Genomic DNA, 26462 nt, shown 5'->3' on the forward strand with positions numbered 1-26462 from the left:
AAAAAGATAAATAAATTAAAATGTGATTTTAAAAAAGTTCCTCTAAAATGCAGGAAAGAGTAAACAGGTATGACAAACAGGAAAAATAGATAAATTAAGTAATAAAATGGTAATAATTACTTAAATATAAATTCTCTAGTTTTGTCAATTATTCCTTTACAGTTTGAAGTCATGATATTAAGTTGATATACCATTGAAGTGGATAAGCTTTACTGGCAAAAGAAAACATTAATTATTACGTGTATCTAGTAATGCTTTCTTGTCTTACCATCTATTTTCCCAATAGTAGTATGGCTACTTTTTGTTTTCTTGCACCTCACTATCAACAGGACATTAATCAGTTTCCTTTATCTTCAAAATATATTCAAATTTTACCAATTTTCACCAAGTTAATGGCTACAATCTTTTGATTTATATTTGTATTGTACATATTTTTCTTTTTATTTAGCTTAAAATATTTTATACTTAAATTTTTCTGCATATTTATGATTTTGTGCTTCTCTTGGAAAAGGATATAATTAGATTTTAATTTTTAATCTACTCTCTTTTATAATTATTGCCACTTAAATGGATCATTTATACTTTTAGCTTATTGATGTTTCAAATTTCTAACATCATTTTGTGCTTATCTGACCTTCCTGTTTTATATACATATTTCTATTTTTCTTCATTTTCATTGTATTGTGTTTTAAACATTTTATTTTCTGTTTGTAATTTTAATTATTCCATCTGTTTTTACTTATAATGACATATAATTTATACAGTGTTTTTTTTCCCATTATTTAAGTGGTTCATTTAGAAATTTTACTATCAAGTCTAAATTTAATTAATACCTGAATTAGTCCGTGCTCACACTGCTATAAAGATACAACTAGAGTCTGAGTAATTTATAAGCAAAGGAGATTCAATCGACTGGTAGTTCTGCATGGCTGGGGAGACCTCAGGAAACTTCCAATCATGGCGGAAGGGGAAGCAGGCATGTCTTAAATGACAGCAGGTGAGAGAGCGCACGTGAGAGAGCAGGAAAAACTACCATTTCTAAAACTCGTGAGAATTCACTCACTATCATGAGAACAGCATGGGGGAAATCATCCTCATAATCCAATCACTTCCCTCTCTTCTACACATGGGGATTATGATTCAAGATAAGATTTGGGTGAGAACAAAAAGCCTAACCATATCAATATCTTAAACACTCTCAGAAGATAAAAAGATCTTGGAATAGTTTAGTAACGTGTAGTTCCATCAGGACATATACTATGATCACTGAAGATATTAATTCTATGTTATTTAAACCTCATAGAACATTATTTTAATTATTGTTTTATATAGCATTGCTTATTTATATTTATCTATAGTTTACAACTTTTTTGACTTTTATTTTTTCTTGCATGTCAGACTTAACAAATACTATCACACTATCTGATAGTGTTTGTCTCACATTTATTTCAATGGCTACAGAATTTTAGTTTGAAGATTTTTTCCAGTGCATTGAACATATTATTTCACTATTGTGACTTCCACTGTTTCTATTCTCTTGAGAAGTCTGCTTTTAGTCTAATTGGCGCTTCTGAATGTGAACTTTCTTTTTCTCTGGCTGCTCAAGAGTTTTTATTGTGTGTGTGTGTGTGTGTATGTGTGTGTGTGTGTGTGTGTGTGTGCACGCGCGCGCACATGCACATGTACATGCCTTTGTGGAATTCTTTTTATTTTTTAATAATAAGGATTAACTGGGCTCCCTGATTTTCTACATTAGTGTTTTTCGTCAGGTCTCAAAAAATCTCAGCTACCATTGTTTTAAATACAGCCATGTGTTGCTTAACAATGGGATACATTCTGAGAACTATTTATGTGGGCAATTGCATCATTATGTGAATACCATGTAGCATATTTACATAAACCTAAATGGTATTGCATACTACACACCTAAGCTATAAGGTATAGCCTATTATCCTAGGCTAAAAACCAGACCAGCATACTACTGTACTGAATGCTATAGGCAATTGTAACACAATGGCAAGTATTTATGTATCTAAACATATCTAAACATAGAAAAGGGACAGTGAATATATGGTATAAAGGATAAAATATGGTACATCTGTACAGGGCACTTATGAATAGAGCTTGCGGGACTGGAAATTGCTTTGGGTGAGTAACTGAATGAGTAGTGAGTGAATGAGAAGACTTAGGACATTTCTGTACACTCTTGTAGGCTTTATCAACACTGTACACTTAGCCTACACTAAATTTACTTTAAAAACTTTCTTTATTTGGTAATGAATTAACCTTAGCTTATTGTGACTTATTTACTTGTAAACTTAAAAATTTCTTAACTTTTTGACTGTTTTGTAATAACAGCTTAAAACATAAATATATTGTATAGTGGTACAAAAATGTTTTCTTTCTTTATGTCATTATTCTACAAGCTTTTTCTAATAAAACAATTAAAAAAATTTTTTTTTGTTAAAAACTAAGATACAAATACACACCTTAACCTGGGCCTACACAGGGTCAGGATCATCACTATCACCATTTTCTACTTCCGTATTTTATCCCCCTGGAAGATCTTCAAGGGCAGTAACACATATGGACCTGTCACCTCCTATGATAAGGATGTTTTCTCTTCTGTGAAAATTCCTGAAGGACCTGCTGGAGGCTCTTCTTAAAGGAGTTATCTCTGCAGAAGCATCCATCGTGGTTTGCTTGTAAGCAGATAACATACCACAACATTCCTGTTCATTAATGCAATCCTTTCAGTATTGGAGTTCATATTTTCAAATATTTTAAGGAGCTTGTCGATGTCTGCAAAAGCTTCTGCTAAGCCATTCACTCTGGATTTCCTGAGAAGTTCTTCTTTTTCTTCTCCTGCAGTTTCCTTGTCTCTTGCTTGTTCCTCAGCTATGCATTCTTGTTACAGTTCCAACAGCTCATTAATTAATTCCTCAGGATGACATCACTAGATGAAAGAAAATTTTCAGCTCCATTATAATCTTATGAGAACACTGTGATATATATGGTTCACTGTTAACCAAAACGTCATTATGTGGCACATAACTGTACTTCCTTTTCTCCTTTATTTAGTTTGTCTTCTTTTTAACTTTAGATTCTGTCAATCAGAACTTTCTACTCCATTCTCTGTCTCTTAACTTCTCTTCTTTATTTTTGACTTTTTCTCTCCATGTTTATGCCTTCCAGTTTATTATCAAGTTTAGTAATCAATTCCTAAATATGAGTGATTTTTGTGGTACCCACTCTGAATTCTTAAGTTCACACAATATGTTTCAATATCATCAATTTTATTTACTACTTTTTCAAAGTACCTCTTCTCAAGTTACCTTTAATAATTTTTGTTTTGCAGACGTTTCTTAGCTTGTCTCATCCAATTTTTAAATATAATATGTACAGGTGGTATTTTTTGGACCCTGTTTCATCTTTGAAATATCTAAAATTGTTTTGTAACTGTTTTCTGATTTCCTCTGGATATTGTCTTTGTAGCTCTAAATCACTTAACAGATGTTTAATAAGAGATTACTATATACCAAACACATTTCTAAATACTGGGAATTCAACAGTGAACATCGCAATGTTCTGCATTAATGAAATCAAAAGTATCATCTGTAACTTTATTATTGGTCCTTCTAGAGTTTGAGCCCTATGACAACCTTTTAAAGATTTGAGTTTAGTAATCATGGCACCTTCTTTATCATCTTTTGTCCATTTGTTACTTAAATTGATTGACTTTGACTTCCTCCAATATTATGATCATCCTGTGTACTTTATATATTAAAATTTTCTCTTCTGTCACTGAGCTGCAATTAAAAATAATTTGTTTTATCCAACTGTTCAGAGCCTCCTTATGACATTTTCAGACACTTTGCTCTACATTTCTTTAACAAAAGTGTAAAAAGAAATGAGAGTGTATTTTCAGTTTCCTGTGGATTAATGAGTAGAGATGACTTCTCACAGATTGTATTCATGGTTCAACCCAAATTGCACACACAGGCTCGACCAACCTACATATTCTATGACATCATAAAACCTCAGATAAGCCCAGAAAAAACAAGTAAATGAACCTACTCAACCTCCTCTTCCCTTTGTTAAGTGGGCTTCTACATGTCTGGATTCTTAATTTGTGAATATTTTCAAGTCTTTATTTCTTTATAATGAATTGTTTACATTTTTTCTTTCTCTTTTTTCAGTCTCTGTTTCAGATGACCTGTTCTTATTGTATAGTATTTGGACAGATGATTTATGCATAATCTTGGGTATTCTAATGTTATTCTTCACCCTACTCACTTTTGTTCTACTTTATACTCTGAAAGGTAAGTGAAACCGCAAGGGTGGGAGCTCCAAGGAAGTATATTCTGTACTTTTATCTGAATCTCTTGAAGGATTAGCTTTCACTCTGAAATATCTGTTAAAGGCTCAAATAACTCTGAAAAACTGGTGGCTTGGGTTATTCACGTTTTCCCTTATTTCAGCAAACTGACAGGAGCATTTTATGACTTACCTATGCCTTGCTAATTGCTCATTTCACTATACTGCAAATCTCCCTTTACTTATAAAGAACATGTGTGAGAATCGGCTTTCACCAACTACTTTTAAGAATCAGTGGCACCAGATGACATGATTGTATATTTAGAAAACCCCATCATCTCAGCCCAAAATCTCCTTAAGCTGATAAGCAACTTCAGCAAAGTCTCAGGATACAAAATTAATGTGCAAAAATCACAAGCATTCTTATACACCAGTAACAGACAAACAGAGAGCCAAATCAGGAATGAACTTCCATTCACAATTGCTTCAAAGAGAATAAAATACCTAGGAATCCAACTTACAAGGGATGTAAAGGACCTCTTCAAGAAGAACTACAAACCACTGCTCAGTGAAATAAGAGGACACAAACAAATGGAAGAACATACCATGCTCATGGATAGGAAGAATCAATATCGTGAAAATGGCCATACCACTCAAGATAATTTATAGATTCAATGCCATCCCCATCAAGCTACCAATGACTTTCTTCACAGAATTGGAAAAAAACGGCTTTAAAGTTCATATGGAACCAAAAAAGAGCCCACATTGCCAAGACAATCCTAAGTCATAAGAACAAAGCTGGAGTCATCACGCTACCTGACTTCAAACTATACTACAAGGCTACAGTAACCAAAACAGCATGGTACTGGTACCAAAACGGAGATATAGACCAATGGAACAGAACAGAGCCTTCAGAAATAATACCACACATCTACGGCTATCTGATCTTTGACAAACCTGATGAAAACAAGAAATGGGGATAGGATTCTCTATTTAATAAATGGTGCTGGAAAAATTGGCTAGCCATAAGTAGAAAGCTGAAACTGGATCCTTTCCTTACTCCTTATACAAAAATTAATTCAAGATGGATTAGAGACTTAAATGTTAGACTAAAAACCCTAGAAGAAAACCTAGGTAATATCATTCAGGACATAGGCATGGGCAAGGACTTCATGTCTAAAACACCAAAAGCAATGGCAAGAAAAGTCAAAATTGACAAATGGGATCCAATTAAACTAAAGAGCTTCTGCACAGCAAAAGAAACTACCATCAGAGTGAACAGGCAACCTACAGAACGGGAGAAAATTTTTGCAACCTACTCATCTGACAAAGGGCTAATATCCAGAACCTACAAAGAACTCAAACAAATTTATGAGAAAAAAACAACCCCATCAAAAAGTGGGCAAAAGATGTGAACAGACATTTCTCAAAAGAAGACATTCATACAGCCAACAGATACATGAAAAAATGCTCATCATCACTGGCCATCAGAGAAATGCAAATCAAAACCACAATGAGATACCATCTCACACCAGTTAGAATGGCAATCATTAAAAAGTCAGGAGGCCGGGCGCGGTGGCTCAAGCCTGTAATCCCAGCACTTTGGGAGGCCGAGATGGGCAGATCACGAGGTCAGGAGACCGAGACTATCCTGGCTAACATGGTGAAACCCCGTCTCTACTAAAAAATACAAAAAACTAGCCGGGTGAGGTGGCGGGCGCCTGTAGTCCCAGCTACTTGGGAGGCTGAGGCAGGAGAATGGCGTGAACCCGGGAGGCAGAGCTTGCAATGAGCTGAGATCCGGCCACTGCACTCCAGCCCGGGCGACAGAGTGAGACTCCATCTCAAAAAAAAAAAAAAAAAAAAAAAAAGTCAGGAAACAGCAGGTGCTGGAGAGGATGTGGAGAAATAGGAACACTTTTACACTGTTGATGAGATGATAAACTAGTTCAACCATTGTGGAAAACAGTATGGCAATTCCTCAAGGATCTAGAACTAGAAATACCACATGACCCAGCCATCCCATTACTGGGTATATACCCAAAGGATTATAAATCATGCTGCTATAAAGACACATGCACACGTATGTTTATTGAGGCACTATTCACAATAGCAAAGACTTGGAATCAACCCAAATGTCCATCAGTGACAGATTGGATTAAGAAAATGTGGCACCTATACACCGTGGAATACTATGCAGCCATAAAAAGGATGAGTTTGTGTCCTTTGTAGGGACATGGATGCAGCTGGAAACCATCATTCTCAGCAAACTATCGCAAGAACAGAAAACCAAACACCACATGTTCTCTCTTATAGGTGGGAACTGAAAAATGAGATCACTTGGACTCTGGTAGGGGAACATCACACACCGGGGCCTATTATGGGGAGGGGAGAAGGGGGAGAGATGGCACTGGGAATTATACCTGATGTAAATGACGAGTTGATGGGTGCTGATGAGTTGATGGGTGCAGCACGCCAACATGGCACAAGTATACATATGTAACAAACCTGCACGTTGTGCACATGTACCCTAGAACTTAAAGTATAATAATAGTAATAAAAAAATCAGTGGCACCAGAAAAAGACCCCAGTTCAGTCACACCTTGCTGTTGATCAATTGATTGTTGAACGTTTACTGTAGATCCACAGGAAAGGTTCTCCTTGACATCTCCACTGAACTCTTCCTTCAACTAAAGCTGTGACATGGTAAAGAAGGTACATGTGCAGGGAGGGGCAGCCCACCATTCAAATTGTGAGCAATTCCCATGTAAGAGCTACATGTCAGCCAACTACAAGAAAAATTTGAGGGAACAGTAAGTCTGTGCTCACACTGATGCAGGTTTATTTCATACCCTTCTTGTCATGGCTCCAAAACCTGAATTAGTTATGCAGTCATTTTACTTTGTACTTTCTGCGACTAATAAATAAATGTAATCTCTTTAGGGATCTGGGGGCTATACAATGAGAAAAAATGGAGACCACATCTAAACTTCTTGCTACTTGCATTACAATTAAAGAAATTATTTTCTTAATCCAATTGTGTTCTGTCTGGAAAATGTAGATTTTGATCTTGATTTTTGTTGTGTTGCAGACCCCAGTGAGTATAGTTGTGGCCTCTGTGTACACTCCTTCTTCATCTTAATTAAATAGATTTAAAATCAATATGCCATCCATAACACTGATTGCTTCCTTAACAGATTTTGTACAACTACAGACATCAGGGTTCTCATCTGAAACAGAGGAGGCTTGAAGACAGTAGAACCAGTGATGGAAAACATTGAAGAAAAAGCATTTGGACCAAAAGTCTGTACTTTTGAGTAAAGTCAAATAATTATCAATGTATAGGAAGAAAATAGAAATTTAAAGATTCTCAATATATCTTCATAGCAAGTTTACATGAGAATTACCTAATTCAAATGTAATTGCATCAAAATTAGGATCTCAATCTAAAGAAATATCTAATATGTAGAAAAGTAATAGCAAATAAACAAATGTGTCATAAAATCTAAATATTTCCCTGAAATAATGTAAATATATGAAAATCAGAAATGTAAATGACTAAAATCTCTGGTGTTTAAATTGAGACTAAAATGGGATAAAATTACAAAATAAAAGATGTTTGGTTTTCAGGACATATGCTTAAAACTTAATGAGAGGGAAAGGTGGAGCAAGGTGGTTGAATAGAAGCCTTCAGCAATTGTACCCCCTGCAGGAACACCAAATTGAAGAACTATCTACTCAGAAAAGTACTTTCATAAGAACCAAAAATCAAGTGAGTGATCAGAGTCACTGGTTTTAACGTCATATTCAGGAAAGAGGCACTGAAGAGTGTAGAAAAGACAGTCTTGAACTGCCTACACATCCTTCCCCCACTGCCTAGCAATGGTCATGTGGCATTGAGAGAGAATCTGTGTGCTTAAAGGAGGGAGAGCACAGTGACTGTGCTATTTTGTATTGGAACTCAGTGCTTTCCTGACAGAGTGGAAAGCAACACAGGACAGAATTCAGCTGGTGCCCAGAACCCATGGAGGGAACATTTAGACTAGTCCCAGCCAGAGGCAAATTATCCATCTTAGTAGCTGGAACCTGAGTTCTGGCAAGTCCTAATACCATGGGCTTAAGAGCCCTTGAAAGGCTATCTCAGTTACAAGGGCTGCAGTTCCTGGGAAAGTCCTCGTGTTGTGCAGGGCTTGGAGCCAGTGGACTTGGGGTATAAGTGACTTAGTGAGACACCAGCCGGATGGCCCAGGGAGTGCATGTGTGACCTCTCCTCCAAAGACAAGCAGTGAACCTCATAATTCCAGGAGACACTCTTTCCTTCTACTTAAGGAGAGGAGGTGGGGGAGTAAAGAGAACTTTGTGTTACAACTTAGATACCAGCTTAGTCACAGTAGAACAGAGCATCAGGCAGGGTTCTGAGGTCCCCCTTTCATCCTGTATCCCTTGAATGACCTTTATAAACACTCTGGGCTGGAAGGGCACTTCCTGCCTTAAAGGGAAGAACCCCATCCTAGGAGGATTCACCACCTGCTAACTAAAGAGCCTTTGGTCCCTGAGTAATTTGTAGTGGCAGCCAGATAGTACTTGTCACAGGCCTTGGTAAACACTTAGAGCCATACTGGCTTCAGGTGTGACCCAGAACATTCCCAACTGTGGTGGCTACAGGGAGAGAACCCTTCTGTTTGAGAAAAGGAAAGAGTTGAGGGGACTTTGTCTTGCAGCTTGGGTACTAGCTGGGCTTTGGGGGTCTCCAATTCCAGGACTTGGCTTTTGGATGGCATTTCTGCAGCTGCCCTGGGCCAGAGGGGAGCCACTCCTCTTAAGGGAGACACTCAAGACTTGCAGCAATTGACACAAGCTGACTGAAAAGCCCTTGGGTCTTGAGTGAGCACTGACAGTAGCCAGACAGTACTTGCCACAGACCTGGGGTGGTGGTCAGCATGGGGAGAGACTCCTCTGCTTGAGAAAAGGTGAGGGAAAAGTGGGAAGGATTTTGTCTTGTGGCATAAGTGCCAGCTCAGCTGCAACAGCATAGAGCACCAGGTCGATTCCTAAGGTTTCTGACTCCAGGCCCCGGCTCCCAGATAGCATCTCTGGACCCATGTGGGAATAAGGGAAACTTGCTGTCCTGAAGGGAAGAATGCAAGCATGGATGAATTTGCCAATTGCTGATTATAGAGTCCTTGGACCTTTGGTGAACATAGCCAGTAGTCAGCCAGTGGTCACTGCAGGCCTTGGGTGACAGCCAGTACTGTGCTGGCTTCAGGCCTGATGCAGCATAGCCCCAGTAGTGGTAGCCACAGCGGTGCTTGTGTCACTCCTCCCTCAGCAACAGGTAGCTCAACAAGGAGATAGACTGTTTGGGGGAAAGTAAGGGGAGAGAACAAGAATCTTTGCTTGGTAATTCAGGAAATTATCCCAGATCTTACCCAAGACCACCAAGGTGGCACATCTATGAGTTTGCAAGAGCCACAGCATTAATGGGCTTGGGATACACCTTAAAATAGATACGCTACAGTGAACAAAGACTTAGATAACATTATCCAAATTCCTCTGAATACATGGAAAGCTTTCCCAAGAAGAGCCGGTACACTCAAGCCCAGACTGTGAAGATTATAGAAGATACCTACCTTTCCAATGCCCAGACACTGACAAACATCTACAAGCATCAAGACAATCCAGAAAGTATTAGTTTTTCTCATACTGTTAATAAAGACATACCCAAGACTGGGTAATGTATAAAAGAAAGAGGTTTAATTGACTCAGTTTCACATGGCTTGGGAGGCCTCACAATCATGGTGGAAGGCAAAGGGGAAGCAAGACACATCTTGATGACAGACAAGAGAGCTTGTGCAGGGAAATTCCTCTTTATAAAACAATCAGATCTTGTGAGATTTACTATTATAAGAACAGCACAGGAAAAACCCGCCCCTGGGATTCAATTATATCCCACTGGGTTCCTCTCATGACATGGGAGGATTGTTAAAATTCAAGGTGTATTTGGGTGGGGGAAACAGAGCTAAACCAATCACAGAAGAACATGACTTTTCCTTCATGGAGAAACAGAGATATGTGACTTTTCAAACAGAGAACTCAAAATAGCTGTTTTGAAGAAACTCAGAGAAAATTAACATAAGGCAGAAAAAAAATTCAGAATTCTATCAGATAAATGTAACAAGGAGATTAAAATAATTTTAGAAAATGGAGCAGAAATTCTGAAGCTGAAAAATGCAGTTGTCATACTAAAGAATCAATCAGTCTATTAATAGCAGAATTGATCAAGCAGAAGAAAAAATTAGTTAACTTGAAGACTGCTGAATTCAACCAAACATTTAAAGAACTAATACTAATTATACTCAAAGTATTCTGAAAAACTTCTAAACTCAGGACCAGTATTATGCTGATACCAAAACCAGACAATGACAAATAAAAAAGAATTACAGGTCAATGTCTCTGATGAATATTGATGAAAAAAATACTTAACAAAATATTAGCAAATCAAATTCAACAACACATTAAAATGGTTATTCATCATGACCAAGTGGGATATATTCAGGGATGAAAGAATCATTTAACATACATAAATCAATCAATGTAATACATCATATCAATAGAATAAAGGGCAAAAACATATCATTATTTCAATTGATCCTGAAAAAGCATTTGATAAAATGCAACATTCTTTCATGATAAAAACACTCAGAAAACTAAATATAGAAAGAACATACATCAATGTAATAAAAGCCATATACAACAGACCCATAGCTAGTATCATACTGAATGGGGAATAACTGAAAGCCTTTTCTCTAAGATCTGGAACACAACCAGGATGCCCATTGTCACCACTGTTATTTAAGATAGTACTGGAAATTCTATCTAGAACAATCAAACACAGGAAGAAAACAAAGGGCATCCAAATAGGAAAGGACGAAGCCAAATTATCCTAGTTTGCAGATGATACAATCTAATTTTTGGAAAAACCTTAAAGTAATGGATATACTATATACCCTGACATGAATATTACACATTTTATGCCTGTATCAATATGTCTTATGTAATTCATAACTATATATACCTACTATGTACCCACAATATTTAAAATTTAAAAACTAAAAAGAAGCCTTAGCCATAAAAGTGAAAAATCTCTACAATAAACACTATAAAACACTGATGGAAGAAATAGAAGAGGACACCAAAAAATGGAAAGGTATTTCATGTTTATGGTTTGGAAGAGTGAATATTGTTATAATGTCCATACTATCCAATACAATCTGCAGATTGAATGTAATTTCTATCAAAATACCAATAACATTTTTTTCACAGAAGTAGAAAAAGCAATCCTAAAATTTATATGAAACTACAAAACACCCAGAATAACCAAAGCCATCCTGAGCAAAGAGGTAAAAAACTGGAGGCATCACATTACCTGACTTCAAATTATACTACAAAGCTATAGTAACCAAAACAGCATGATACTGGCATAGAGACAGACACATAGACAGAGAAAACAGAATAGAGAACCCAGAAACAAATCCATGCATCTACAGCAAACTCATTTTTGTTGAAGTTGCCAAGATGATACATTGGGGAAAGGACAGTATCCTTAATAAATGGTGCTGAGAAAACTGGATATCCATATGGAGAAGAATGAAATTAGACTCCTATCTCTCAAAATATACAAAAATAAAATAAAATGGACTGAAGACTTACTTCAAACTATGAAATTACTACAAGAAACATTGGGGAACTTCTCCAAAATTCTAACAACTCAATAAGAAAAAATCTAATAATCTGATTTAAAAATGAAAAAAAAATCTAGCCATTTCTCAAAAGAAGACATCCAAATGGCAAAAAGGTATGTAAAAAGATGCTCAGCATCAGCTCATCAGAGAAATGCAAATGAAAACTACAATGAGATATAATCTCACTCCAGTTAAAATGGCCTTTATCCAAAAGACCATTGGCGAGGATGTGGAGAAAAAGAAATTCTCATACACTGTTGGTGGAAATGTAAATGAGTACAATCACTATGGAGAACAGTGTGGAGGTTCCTCAATTAAGTGAAAATAGAATTACTACTGTATGATCCAGGAATTCCACTGCTAGGTATATACCTCAAAGAAAAGATATCATTATATTGAAAAGATATCTGGACTCTCATTTCTATTGCAGTACTGTTCACAATAGTAGATAAATTTGGAAGCGGCCTAAGTGACCATCAACAGAGAAATGGATAACGAAAATGTGGCACATACACACAAGGGAGCACTATTCAGCCATAAAAACAAAGAGATTCTGTCATTTGAAACAATACTGGTAGAATTGGAGGTCATTATGTTAAGTGAAATAAGCCAGGCACAGAAAGACAAATTTCCAATATTCTCACTTATCTGTAGGAGCTAAAAATAGCAAAACAATTGAACTCGTGGCGATAGAGAGTAGAATGATGATTACCGGAGTCTAGGGAGATTAGCCAGGAAGGGGAGATAACATGAGGATGGCTAATGGTTATGAAAATATAGTCAGAATGAATAAGATCTAGTGTTTGATAGCACAGCTGGGTAGCTGGTCAACAATAATTTATTGCACACTTAAAAGTAATCAAAGGAGTATAATTAGGTATAATTTTATTGTAACACAAAGAAATTATAAATATTTGAGGCAATGGATACCTCATTTACCCAAATGTGATTATTATTCATAGTATGCCCGTATAAAAGTATTTCATGTAACCCATAAATATATACATCTACTATGTACCCACAAAACTTAAGAATATATAAAAAACATAATGATTAAAAGCAGTTTTCATTTAAAAGAATGGAAAAATAAACACCTGGAAAATAGCAGCTGTATATTTTGTTAATATTTGTAATGATATAGAAATCATAATTACCATTGATATAGAAAAGATTATTATATTATTGTAATGGAAGTCAATGTTTTCAATTTAACCATTCTGGTAATTATGTAGTGCTGTCTTAATACTTGTGTCTTAATTTGTAATTTTGTGATCATTATATATATAGTCTAGTATAAAACATAGAGAAAAGCAACATATTTAGTCATAATGTACTTTTCTAACTCAGTGCAAAGTTAACCCAAGGCAATGTATAAATGTCTACATGAGACTTTAATATAATAAGATATTAGAATTTAATCAAAACTTCAGGGAAGAATAAGTTTGGTGTGAAACTAACACCTTGGGGAAGGATTTCCGGAGAAGGTTAGATTTGAATTGGAATTTTGAGAGTTAATCCTTTGGGTTTAAAATATAAGAGAGAATAAACTAGGAGGAACATATGGTGATTATAAGGAATAGAGTTATTGTAAATATGGCTTGTTTTTAAGCAATCTTGCTTCTCTTTTAACTTCTTGGTAATTTGAAAAGTTCCTATGTGAGATCTGCATGATTGAATCAGAACTAAGAATACACTAATGAAATTCTCTGAATGACAGAGTTAAATAAATTGTGGAGACTAAAGTGCTGAGTTCAGCAGATTCCCATGGTTTTTGGAAGTCACAGAAATGTTCACTTATTGGTGTATTATCTCTGGAAATGCTTGGCTTTCATATAGGACTAATTTTATTTTAAGAATGTTTCATTAAATTAGAGAAATTGAAAAGGATTTTTATAAGATTATAAAGGTACACAAATTATTCATTTATTTTATAACCTTGAAACAATTTTAGTCCATAAACTAATTCACATACTGATTTTATGTATATAATATATATTATAAGACTGATATAATATCAGCTGTTATACATATATTTCTAGAATAATAAATAATGTATTAAGGTAAGAAAAATATTCAAAAGCACTTAAGCAATATGTTTTATAAATATTTAATCTCATTTTATAGGTTGATTGATTGTTATTTTATTGATTGTTTCTTTTGCTGTGCAGATTTTTACTGCACAGGGAAATCAACCCAAATGTTAATGAAAAACAGGGAATCAACTGTTAATGAAAAACAGGGAATCAACCCAAATGTTAATCAATGAAAGGCTAGATAAAGATAATGTGTTACCATGAAATACTACGCAGCCATAAAAAGGAAGAAGTTTGCATATCCTTTGCAGGGACATGGATAAAGTTGGAAGCAATTATCCTCAGGAGACTAATGCAGGAATAGAAAACGAACCACCACATGTTCTCATGTATAAGTGAGAGCTGAATGATGAGAACATGTGGAGGGGAACAACACACAATAGGACCTGTCAGAGGGTGGGGGATGGGAGGAGGGCGAACATCAGGAACGATAGCTAATGGATGCTGGGCTTAACTTCTAGGTGGTGGGATGATCTGTGTAGCAAACCACAATGGCACATTTTGTTGTTGTTGTTGTTGTTTGTTTTTGAGATGGAGTCTTGCACTCTCGCCAGGCTGGAGTGCAGTGGTGTGATCTTGGCTTACTGCAACCTCTGCCTCCCGGGTTAAAGCGATTCTCCTGCCTCAGCCTCCCAAATAGCTGGGACTACAGGTACGGCCTCCACATCCAGCTAATTTTTGTATTTTTAGTAGAGATGGGTTTCACCATGTTGGCCAGGATGGTCTCAATCTCTCGACCTCGTGATCTGCCCACCTCGGCCTCCCAAAGTGCTGGGATAACAGGCGTGAGCCACTGCACCTGGCTGGCATATGTTTAATCTACGTAACAAACCTGTAAATACCACACATGTACCCCTGAGCTTAAAAGTTGAAGAAAAACTGTACTTCTCAACAAATGTGAGATTGGAGCATCACATTAGAAACTCAGAGGAGGACATTAATTCAGAAATTTTGGAACAAAAATAAGCTAGAAATTGATACCATGCATTTAGTAAAGACCTCTAGATGACAGCCCTGGTTTCCAAATTAAAATAAAATGTAAAAAATACCTACAAACAATGTTAAAAAGAAATGTTAAAAATAACACAAAAGATGATGAAATATAAGAGAACAGTTAATGATAGACAACTATTCAAAACTATTATCCTGATGAGGGAGTCTGTTTTATGGACAAAGATAAATGAATAGAATTGACTTAAAATATTAGAAATTACACTACATCAATAATCAGGTAACCTTTAAAAAGTAGGTGACACAAATTGTTGCCAAAGTTCTATATTTGGGATTTGGGGTAGAGCGGGTATGAAATATTAGTAACTGTATTCTGAAGTATAATTATAGTAAATATGTTTCTGTTACCTCAAGTTTCTAAAATATATATATATATATAGAATTGTCTCAAGTAGATTACAGACTAGTTCGTTTAAAACAACTTTTAAAAATAAAATCATAACAGATTTTCAGTTATATACTTTTTTGATATATACTTTTTTGAAGAGAATAAAAAAAGGGTAAGCTTCCTAAATTATTTGACAAAGCTGGTATACATTAACATGCAGACCTGTAAAATAGAGCACAAAAAATACAACTTGGAAATTTATGTAAGAATTCTTCATATTAGTAAGTAGAATTTAAAATCACATAAAAATTTGCTTCTAGTCCAATCAAGTAGAACAAAATAGTACTTTAATATTATAAAATGTATTAGCATAACAAGATGCAGCAATAGTTCCAATGAGAAACACAATGATAATAAACCCAATTGACACTGTTAAAGTTATTACATACATTTCAAATCCATTTTTAATTCAAAACTTAATCAGAAATAAAATTCTGTTTAACATCAGAAATATTAACTTTGAAAAAGAAGGCATATTAGAAATATTTATTTGCATGGCCAGAGAGAATATTACTCTTTCTTTATGCATAACCATAAGATGAGTCCTACAGTACATGTCCTCATTACATAACTATGAATTAAATCTAAGGAACTATGCTCAAAAGAGCTGGTCCCTTTTGTTTGATCCTTGCTTTTTCTGGCACACTTGAAATTGCAAAGGCCCATGTGGTTAAGAGTCATACCTGAACTTGGTGCTATCAGCTGAAGGAGATTCGTAATAATTAAATATCTGAAAGAAGATAGTCCTGCAGTTTCCATTACACCTGTGATAAGAAAAGAGGCAAGTTCAGAAAGAGTGAGAACAGGTGTAATATGTCACAGATATCATGTATCTCCACATCTCTCTGCAGTGAGTAACTGTCAGAGAGAGTTGCCAGATAAAATGTAGAACCTCCAACTGAATTTCAGATAAGCAATGCATAATATTTTAGTGTCAATATTTCTTGTACACTATTTAGCATCATGTAATTTTTATTTTCTAAATCTGGCAACCCTACTTGTAAGAATATTCATATAATGAATGTCATAATAAAATATGATAAACATTACCACGTCCAGCCAGAGGCTTCTTTCCCATTGAAGGATTTCTTCCTCCCAAACTAGATGTCATTTGTCTTCTGGTATTGTAAACTTCATCAGATGACCTGCTTCTTCAGAGAAAGTGGCAGCAGGTCTAGGGAATAGGCCCTGTTCTCCAAAGCCTTAGGAGCCTACACACCTGCCACGTTTAGTTACATTAGGTTCAAAGAAAAGTTTGAAGACAGATTTAACTTTGTTATTTTGGTGGGATGAATCAAGTGGCCACTTCACAAGAGACTGTGCCTTTCTTTTCTTTAGTTGTTGCAATTCCACTGAATTTTCTTATTCTGAAGAACTCACAATTAGAGATAGATGTATGGCTCTATTTGGCCATTTAGAACAAAGGGAGAAATAGAATTGTATATTTCATTCTAACATGAAGATTTTTCATCAGTTCTATAACGTTTTGGCTTTTAATTTTGCAGACAAGTGTGATCATTATCTATTTATCCTTCAAAAAAGAGATTTGATAGATATCAGGGTTATAGAGAAGTGGACAGACACTTGGATGGTAACAATAATGTGAAAATGCCACACTATGAACGTGGGCAGCTCTTGTAACCCTGGAGAGCAATGCACTTTGCAGTATCATGGCAGGGAGAAAGTCCACAAAATGAGGCTTTACTAATGAGGTGGTGTCTACATTTTGAAGGATGAGGTGGTCATTTCATACCGTGTAAAGGGAATAAAAACATACACCAGATCAATATGCAAAAACCTTACTGGACAAGGAGAATTGAGGAATGTGTGTGTCTAGTAAGATTAAGGAGTGAGGCAGAGAAGGGCTTCATGTGCTAGGGTAATGAATTTAATGTTTTTCCTCTATGATGGGAGGCAGTATGCATAGTGGTTAAAAGCAAGATCCTGCTAAGTATAAATTTTGTCTTTACTGTTTAGTCATATGAACTTAGGCATGTTACTAAAACTCTGTGACTATTTTTTCAGCTGTAAATAAGGGATACTAATTTCTTCCTCATTCTATTTATTATTGGAATTGATGAAGATATTATATGTAAAGTGGTCATAATGGTGCCCAATAAGTACTATAATATGAAGTTTACCATAAATAACTTAAGAACTATAAAGTATTAATTTTCTCAACAGTTTTAGTATATTGTAGTTTAGTGTTTAAGAGTGATAAAAAGCCAAGGCTTTGAAACCAGACTCAATCATTGCTCTACTACTTAAGAGTTGTGTGACCTTGATTATCTATGTAACCACTCTGTGCCTCTGTTAACTATCAGAAAAGCAGTTAGTAAGAGTATATATGCCATAATATTAAATTAATATAAAATGTTTAGATAAAAAAGTAAATCATAACAAATTCTCAATAAATGTTATCTTTGGCAATTAATAAAAAAATGTAAAATCATGGCCAACTCTATCCAGATTTACACATTTGAAATGTCATTCTGTAAGCTAGACAGAGGACAGAGACAGAAATGCCACTGGCAAGCTGCCATAAATATTCCAGCTCACGTGGGTGATGTTAGAGAAGGAATGCGAGATCTTGCTATGAGATACAACAATTGTGTAACCGCCACCACGAAAGAATGTAAGATATGGTGGAGATGTATTTTCACATGACTCCTGGGTTTCTGGTATGTGTAACTGGGTGTGCCATTAGTCATGACAAGAATCTTGGGAAGAAATGTGTTTGAGCTTTGGATGGGTCAAATTTTAGGTTTCTATGCAATTGTTTTTCTTTATCATATTGAATTTTGTACACACAAACTCATTCATAATTGCTGAAGTACGTGACTGCACCATTAGATTTTTAAGTCATCAAGTATAGGAACTATATTTCCTAATCTCAAAATATGTTATGATATCCTGCTGTGTCTAGATATGTGCTGTATAGCTCATGCTTACTCCACCAGATCTAATCTCGATTCTTCTCTGCCCTATTCTGTTTACCAGAACGCTGTGCTCTAAGGATTACAGTGATCAGTGAGTGCCCCTCCCTCTGGCTTCTGGTAAAATTTGCAAGCGTGAATAATAAGCAGGAGATTGCAGGAATGAAAGAAAGCAAGGTGGAGTATTTATTTTCTTAGCTCCCTCTTGCTGGATTGCTATGGTGAGCTGTATGCCCACCCAAAGGTCGTAATTTCCATTAAAACAAAAAAGCCTCACCTTCTTCAGGTTTTAGTTACTACTTCCTGCCGCTGCTCCTATAGGTTTGTGGGTGGTGACAACCAGGATATGCGCTCTCCTCGGGATCTTATTTTAGCTTCAGGATATGCACTACTCCTCAGGGTTTCCCTATATCTTGCTCACACATTTGTAAACAATCTTTTATTCGAATGTTTTAAAAATTTAAGCATGACATCTGTTTCTTTACTAGAGCCATGGCTGATATAGGAATCAGTATTGAAAGTGTGTCCCAGAAAGAAAACCTTAAAATATGATTCTGATATTCATGAATGCATGATAGTCTCATGTATTTGAGGAGGGCACAGCTAACCTTTTTGCTGGAGGGAAATGAGCAAGGGCAATGTGTAGCATACCATGGTACCAAACGTACTCAATTTGTCAGTATTCGTGGTACAGGATTAACTAACTGCAAGTAAGGAGGAAGGCACAGAGAAGAAAAGAAAGTGACTTGATTGTTATAGCAAAAGTAGTAATTGTAAAGACCGTGGAGTCCTCTACTTTCTTCAGACTTCCCTAAAGATGGACTTAAAGAAAAGGAGAAATTAAAAGCTATGAATATACAATTGAGAACATGTTTGGAGAACCCAAAGGTCTCCACTGCAGCTTTAGAGGAGTCCCTCATCTTCTCCCTAGCCATAAGACATGCAGCAGAGGACTGAGTCCAGTGTCTGATTTTAAAGATGGCAGAGTTGGAACAACAACTAAATGCTCCCCCTCACAAAGTTTCTTAAGCTAAGTTCAAGGAATTGGAGGACAGTCTGGGACTTGAAGATATTGGGCAAGAACACATGGAGAAGCCACACATGGGATCAAAAGTATAGATTTTCTTGCAATTGGGATGATTTGGCTATCACCTCTGCTGAGTATTCAGCTTTTAATTTTCAGAGAACTAGCAGGTTAGATGGTCACATCCATAATAAAAGAGATGTTAGTTATTCTTGAAGGGATTGATACTTACTCTATCATTGGATCTGCCAGCAGTGCTTTTTCATGCACAATCAACCATACACATACTCAATGCCATTTTCACCCCATGGTATCCCATACGACATTGCCTCTCACCAAGAGAATCGTTTTACAGCAAAGGAAGCACAGCAATGGGCTCAAGATCAGGAAAATCTTTAGTGTTACTACATGCCTGTGACCCAGATACACCTGACTTGATAGAAACTCATATATGCTTAGGTAGGGCACTAGCCCTACGACATGTTGAATATGCCTTAAATTAACGGTTAAAAAATTGTGCCATTTCTCCTGTGGCAGAATGCACAGGGCTGGAAAATGTCACCTGGGAGGTAATACTCTCACTATGTGGCTTTATTACTTATTTGAAAAATTTTGCTTCCCTTCTTATATCTTCAACCTCAGTGTGGTTGGAGGTTCCAGGATCTCACAGTGAAATGTTTCCACCATGGAATACAGTTAGTAATCTGATGAGTTAGAAGCTGAGACTGCCCTCTAGCCATTTTGAACTTCTCACATCACTGAACCAAGAGCCAGAAATGTGGGTAACTGGAGAGCTGGGGAGATCGATCCAGAAGTCAAATAGTACCTTGACCAATAGTCCTGGCTTATAGACAACTGAAGCAACCCAATCAGTCAGGACAGTCAAAGGCTGAGGTCCACAGAAATAAAGATTTAAAGAACTCCATCAGGTTAAGAACCTCATCTAGCTGAGGTGCTGATTGAAGACATGCAGAACACAGTATGAGTGATAGAAAAAGGCAGCTACAATTAGCCCATTTAGTGTTTTGTGACCAACTGTGTTGATAACAGCTATGCTTTATGTTTGTTAACTATGACTTTTTATTCATTTTATCAGAGATAACATGAATAACACTGGTGGTGACAGTCTAGGTTTCAGGTGTAAAATATGACAAAATTAATATTAACCATCAGGATATGGTAGCTTACAGGACTGGGGCTCCCATTTGGTAAGAATTCAAACTTTTCACTGAAGGACAAGACTAGAGTGTGGGCAAGACTCTTGCTAAGAGACAAAGGTGGTGGACTGTGTGGGATATCTTCTTTGCCTATACACATATCCAAAGGTAATTTGTAGCAAAATTGGAATGAAAGCCCAATATGGATGTTGGGAGGAGTGAGGTTGTTATAGAAAATGCAGTCTTGAAATATTGCTATAGAGAACCCACAGATTTTAGTCTCTCAAATGAGACTCTTGATCTGATTGGGTACATGTTTCTCATTCCATATGTGGGTTTTAGAAGCTATTCAAATAATGATAAGTTAGTGTTTGACAGGCACAGAATTTCAGAGCGGGATGATGAAAAAGTTTGGAGATGAATGGTAGTAATGGCTGCTACAGAATGGTATATTCAAAATGTTAAAAACTGTAACTTTTATGTTCTGTGTATTTTACCACAAAAATTTTCAAATGTTAAACAAAAAGGCAAATATGTTATCAAAGAATTATGAAAGTTAATGTGTCAGTTGAATTCCTGACATATTCAGCTTGTCAGAAAAGTGAATCAGATCACAAAAGAAGATAAGCATGTCTTTAACTTGTTATGATCACACCGATTTTTCTGAAATTATAGAGCACCCAATCCATCTCTTTTCTACTGTGTTTGTATTTGAAACAAAATCAAAGTGTTTCTGAGATAACTACTTTATCATTTGAGGATAGCTGACTAAAATACTTGCCATGAGTCTTTTTATGTCATCTTTTGAAAGCCAACAATTTCATAGATTTATGATTTTTAAACTCAACTCTCTTATAATGAGGTATTTCTCTTTCTCTTTATTTTTGTTAATCTCAGCTAGCTACACTAGATAAGAGGTATTCTGGTCACAAAGAATACTGTGCAATGGGGACTAGTCTTACTATTGTGTGACTGAGGAATAAGCCCTATGAGCCCAACATTTGCTAGAACATAATGGTACAGAGTGAGTTCCCACTAATCCACAAAGAAACATTGAGAAGGTTTTTCCATGAAGGTGACTAAGAGTTCTCAATGCATCTCATTCTTTGGAAATCTCAAATCTCATTAGTCTCCAAATACAGGTCCGTCAAGTCCCTGGAAATGTAGAATGGGGCTCCTCCCAGAAGGCACAAAGGAGAGAGAGGAATAGAAATGAAGACCATCAATGAAGAGAGAACTGTGTCCCTAAATCTTACTAAATCTCCTCAGTTACTTGAGTCAGGTGATCCAGAGTCCACTCTCTGTTGTCCCTATAGAATGAGTTCCAGTCGAGTCACATGAATTTCAACCATGCTTCAGCAGTTTTCCTGTAGCCAGGGCAAGATATGCCAGAGTCAGATGGGGATCAAACAAACTACCTACCAAACACCCTTCCTCTACCATCAGACACTGGGCATTTGATTATGCCAGCCTGATTCTTATGTTCCAGGCCAGGGGAAATTCCCAGGGGACTGGCTGCTTCAACCTGTGGGCAGAACTCTTTGTCAACTTCAGATTACACCTGGCAGTATGCACCTACTGACATGACATGCCACACTGAAGGAAAGCAAGATAGAATCTGATGTATATATTTCATGTAATTGGCACTGAACAAAAGAGCTATAATAAATTTATTTTGAATGTTATACCTGTACCTGGAGAGGAAAGAATGGGAGCTGTGGAAACACAAATAAAAGACACTAAATGAAGCACTCAAGGAAGGCTTTAAGGAGCTGATAATGGCTGAGAGGGGTCATGAAATAAAATTACCCATTAGCCCAGTTAAGAAAAGGATTCAAATAGTCTTCCCAACTTGAGGAAGCAACACCTTGAAAGACACAGGAGAGAAGATGGGGAACTCAGAAATTTTCAAGAAGTTTACTGTAGCTGGAATGGGAGTTAGGATGGAAGGGAAGGGTTAGAGGTGAGCTGAAGAGGGAAACAAAGATTAAATTATGAAGAGTGTAATTTTAAGAACTATATATGACATATACTTAAGTGTATATATTATTACTTAAGTCTCACATATGAAAGTATCTATTTATAGAGAATATAGGTAATATAAATGCATATATATAACATATAGCAATATACATAAGTACATATATAAACATGTACATGTCTCATATATTTACAAATGCTTACACATGTTTATGGATCTATGTTTATGGAATTATATGTTCACATGCTTAGGTTTATGTGCATATTCCTGTGTGTATATATATACAATACATATATATGTACAAATGATAACCCACGTATATATGTACAGTCATCCCTTAGTATGCTCAGGTGAATTGTTCCAGGATCCATAAGGTTGTCAAAATTTGAGGACACTCAAATCCCTTCTATAAAATAGCATAATATTTGCATAGAACCTTTGCACATCTGCCTGTACATGATAAATCATCTCTAAATTACTCATAATACCCAAAACAATGTAAAATGTTATGTAAATAGTTGCTACACTTTATTAATTTTATTTGTATTATTTTTGTTGTATTGTTATTTTTATTTTTTGAATTGTTTTAACTTTTAGGTTCAGCGGTACATGTGCGGGTTTGTTATAAGGGTAAACTCCGTATCATGGGGGTTTGGTTTATAGATTATTTTGTCACCCAGCTAATAAGCATAGTACTCAACAGAAAGTTTTCAGTCCTCTCCCTCCTCCCAACCACCACCCTCAAATAGGATCCATTGTTGTTCCCTTCTTTCTCATGTGTTCTCATTGTTTAGCTCCCACTCATAAGTGAGAACATGCAGTATTTGTTTTTCTGTTCCTGTATTAGTTCACTTAGGATAAAGGCCTCCAGCTCCATCCATGTTGTTGCAAAGGGCGTGATCTTGTTCTTCTTTATGGCTGTGTAGCATTCCATGGTGTATATGTACTACATTTTCTTTATCTAGTCAACCATTAATGGGCATTTAGGTTGATTCTATGTATTTGCTATTGTGAATAGTGCTGCGATGAACATCCACGTACATGTTTCTTTATGGTAGAATGATTTATGCTCCTTTGGGTGTGTATACCTAATAATGGTATTGCTGGGTTGAATGGTAATTTTGCTTTAAATTCTCTGAGAAATCACCACACTGCTTTCCACAATGGCTGAACAATTCCCATATATATGAAATATTCTCATATGTTTGTGTGTGTGTCTGTATAACCTGTAAAGAGTACAATGAGAGCTTAAACTAAAATAGTAGCAAAGCAGATGATGTACAACTGATTTGGAATCTATTTAGGAAGTAGAACTGATAGAATGATGGAGTTGAAGGAAATGACGAGTTGCAGGACGTCTCCCAGATTTCGGCATTTGACTGACCAGGCAAAGGGAGAGAATATTATTTGAGCTACGGCTTCAGAGAAGAGCAACTTTTTAAAAGTGAGGGAAATAGGCCAGACACAGTGGCTCACGCCTGTAATCCCAGAACTTTGGGAGGCCGAGGTGGGCGGATCATGAGGTCAGGAGTTCTAGACCAGCCTGACCATCATGGTGAAACTCTGTCTCTACTAAAAATACAAAAATTAGCTGGGCGTGGTGGCACGCACCTGTAATCCCAGCTACTCAGGAATCTGAAGCAGTAGAATCGCTTGAATCTGGGAGACGGAGGTTGCAGTGAGCCAAGATCATGCCACTGCACTCCAGCCTGGGCGACAGGGCAAGACTATGTCTCAAAATAAATAAATAAATAAATAAATAAATAAATAAATAAATAAATAAGGGCAAAATAATGTGGTGACTGTAAATGTGTAAGTTTGTTTGTTTGTTTTTTGAGGCTGATTTGAAGGTACCTGTGGAATCCTGTGTAGGTTATATTTAAGAGGCACTTTGTTTGATATGTCTGAAGCTTATGTATTATCTTTGACCCCCTCTTCCCTTTGGTTGTCCCAATACACGCTACACACTGAAGTCACAACCCTCAGGGTGTACAACACAATATCTCAGCTTCCTTCTTTCTTTCTCTGATGCGCTTAGAACAAAGAAACTGACCTCTTGCTTTTAAGCTTTTAAGCTTTTTGCTGCCATTCCCTTTAAGAAAACAGGCAGGTTAACCAAGCAACTTAGGTAGAGAAGTGAATTATTCTATAATATTAAAAAGTGCTTAGAGAACTGATCCCTGGTCTGTACACCCTGATATGCTCTTAGAAGACTCTCTGAAGTCTATGATAAAACTCTGCCATTTCTTCTAATTGCTTATGTTATGGAAAGAATGTCATTAAACTTCCTTTAACAAATTCCTTCCTCTATAATTATCCTTTATATGCAAAGCAGAAATGATATTGGGAATTGTATCCTTAGGTGAAGCCTCTCAGAAGTCAGTCTGAGAACTTTGTGGGAGGACCTGGTCTCCCAAATATGAGAATGAATACTGAGAAATCTTGAGAAAACTCCTGAAAAATGACACACCTGAGATCTGACCATGTCAATAGAATGAAATTTCAGTGTAGTCAAAATCCCTAAATCTAACCACTCATCTGAGTTCCTGAGTCTAGTATCCTTCTTTTCTTCAATTATTTCCAGTGAAGCTCTAGTTGGGCTTAGGAGCTCGTGAGTGAATCTAACTTAGTGTCCAATACATACAGCCAAGCAAAATGGGTGCCAAGACAAGTGAAGAGACTCTGGAGAGAGATTACAAAGAATATCCACTGTCAGAGTCATGTTTACTGTGACTAAAACATATTTCAGTAAGATATCCCAAAACAGAACTAGAAGTGTCTATGTAGCTCAAGAGGCATTAATCCAGATAAATTATTGGAGTGTAGGTAACCCTGATTAACATGTTTTTAACATAGTATGATTACTTTTACTCTGAAATTGTTGTTACCTATAACTCTTTTTCCTCAACACATCCACTCTGTACTTTTTGAACGTCTCTATATCACATTCTCCACCCAACCTACATATTTGAAAGTCATCAGGACTACGTGTAGTGGCTCAAGCCTGTAATCCCAAAACTTGGTGAGGCCAAGGCAGGAGGATTACTTGAGCCTGGGAGTTTGAGACCAGCCTGGGCAATATAGTAAGACCCTTGTCTCTACAAAAAAGAAAATAATAACAGCAGACTGTGGTGGCATGCACCTGTGGTCCTAATTACTTGGGAGGCTGAGGTGGGAGGATTGCTTGAGTCCAGGAGGTTGAGGCTGCAGTGAGTCATGATCGTGCCAGTGTGCTCCAGCCTGGATGACAGAGAAAGACCCTGTCTGAAAAAATAAACCAAAAGCAAAACAAAGCAAGGAAACAAAAAACAACCAAACTAATCTGTGGGATATTTCAGAACTACTTTGAAGGGGAGGATGCCACTAGATTTTTTAAAAAGTTTTCCCAGATGACTGCATTATGCAACCCAGGTTGAAAAGTATCTCTCTATACATAATGGTTTTCAGGGATTGTGATATAGCAGGATGAGCTGAAGACAAAGCCCCTCAGACACCGAGTTGAAGAAGGAAGGGCTTTATTCGGCCGGGAGCATCAGCAAGACTCAGTCTCAAAAACCGAGCTCCCCGAGTGAGTAATTCCCTTCCCTCTTAAGGGCTTACAACTCTAAGGGGGTCCACATGAGAGGGCTGTGATCAATTGAGCAAGCAAGGGGTACGTGACTGGGAGCTGTATGCACCGGTAATTACAATGGAACAGAACAGGACAGGGATTTTCACAGTGTTTTTCCATGCAATGGTGGTAATCTACAGATAACATAACCGATTAGGTTCAGGGGTTGATTGTTAACTACCAGGCCCAGGGTGTGGTGCTGG

The 26462-nt window shown here is 36.6% G+C and overlaps 2 protein-coding genes across 4 annotated transcripts in view; one reads left to right on the top strand and one right to left on the bottom strand.

The window, feature by feature from the left end:
• The window catches only part of LOC115892367 (putative selection and upkeep of intraepithelial T-cells protein 1 homolog), a 36068-nt gene extending 28188 nt beyond the window's left edge, over positions 1-7880 (top strand). For 2 of the 3 annotated variants that reach the window (XM_030913563.1, XM_030913564.1), the window contains exons 7-8: positions 4200-4322; positions 7515-7880. In XM_030913563.1, the coding sequence (XP_030769423.1) occupies positions 4200-4322; positions 7515-7567 (176 nt within the window). In that variant the 3' untranslated portion in view covers positions 7568-7880. Of the gene's footprint in view, positions 1-4199; positions 4323-4567; positions 4712-7514 lie in introns of those variants that run through there. The other variant, XM_030913565.1, reaches the window with a different exon arrangement.
• The window catches only part of LOC104657143 (selection and upkeep of intraepithelial T-cells protein 1), a 175897-nt gene that overhangs the window by 103567 nt on the left and 45868 nt on the right, over positions 1-26462 (bottom strand). The window lies entirely within an intron of this gene.

This window comes from Rhinopithecus roxellana, chromosome 12 (assembly GCF_007565055.1).
Source record: "Rhinopithecus roxellana isolate Shanxi Qingling chromosome 12, ASM756505v1, whole genome shotgun sequence".
Lineage (NCBI taxonomy): Eukaryota > Metazoa > Chordata > Mammalia > Primates > Cercopithecidae > Rhinopithecus > Rhinopithecus roxellana.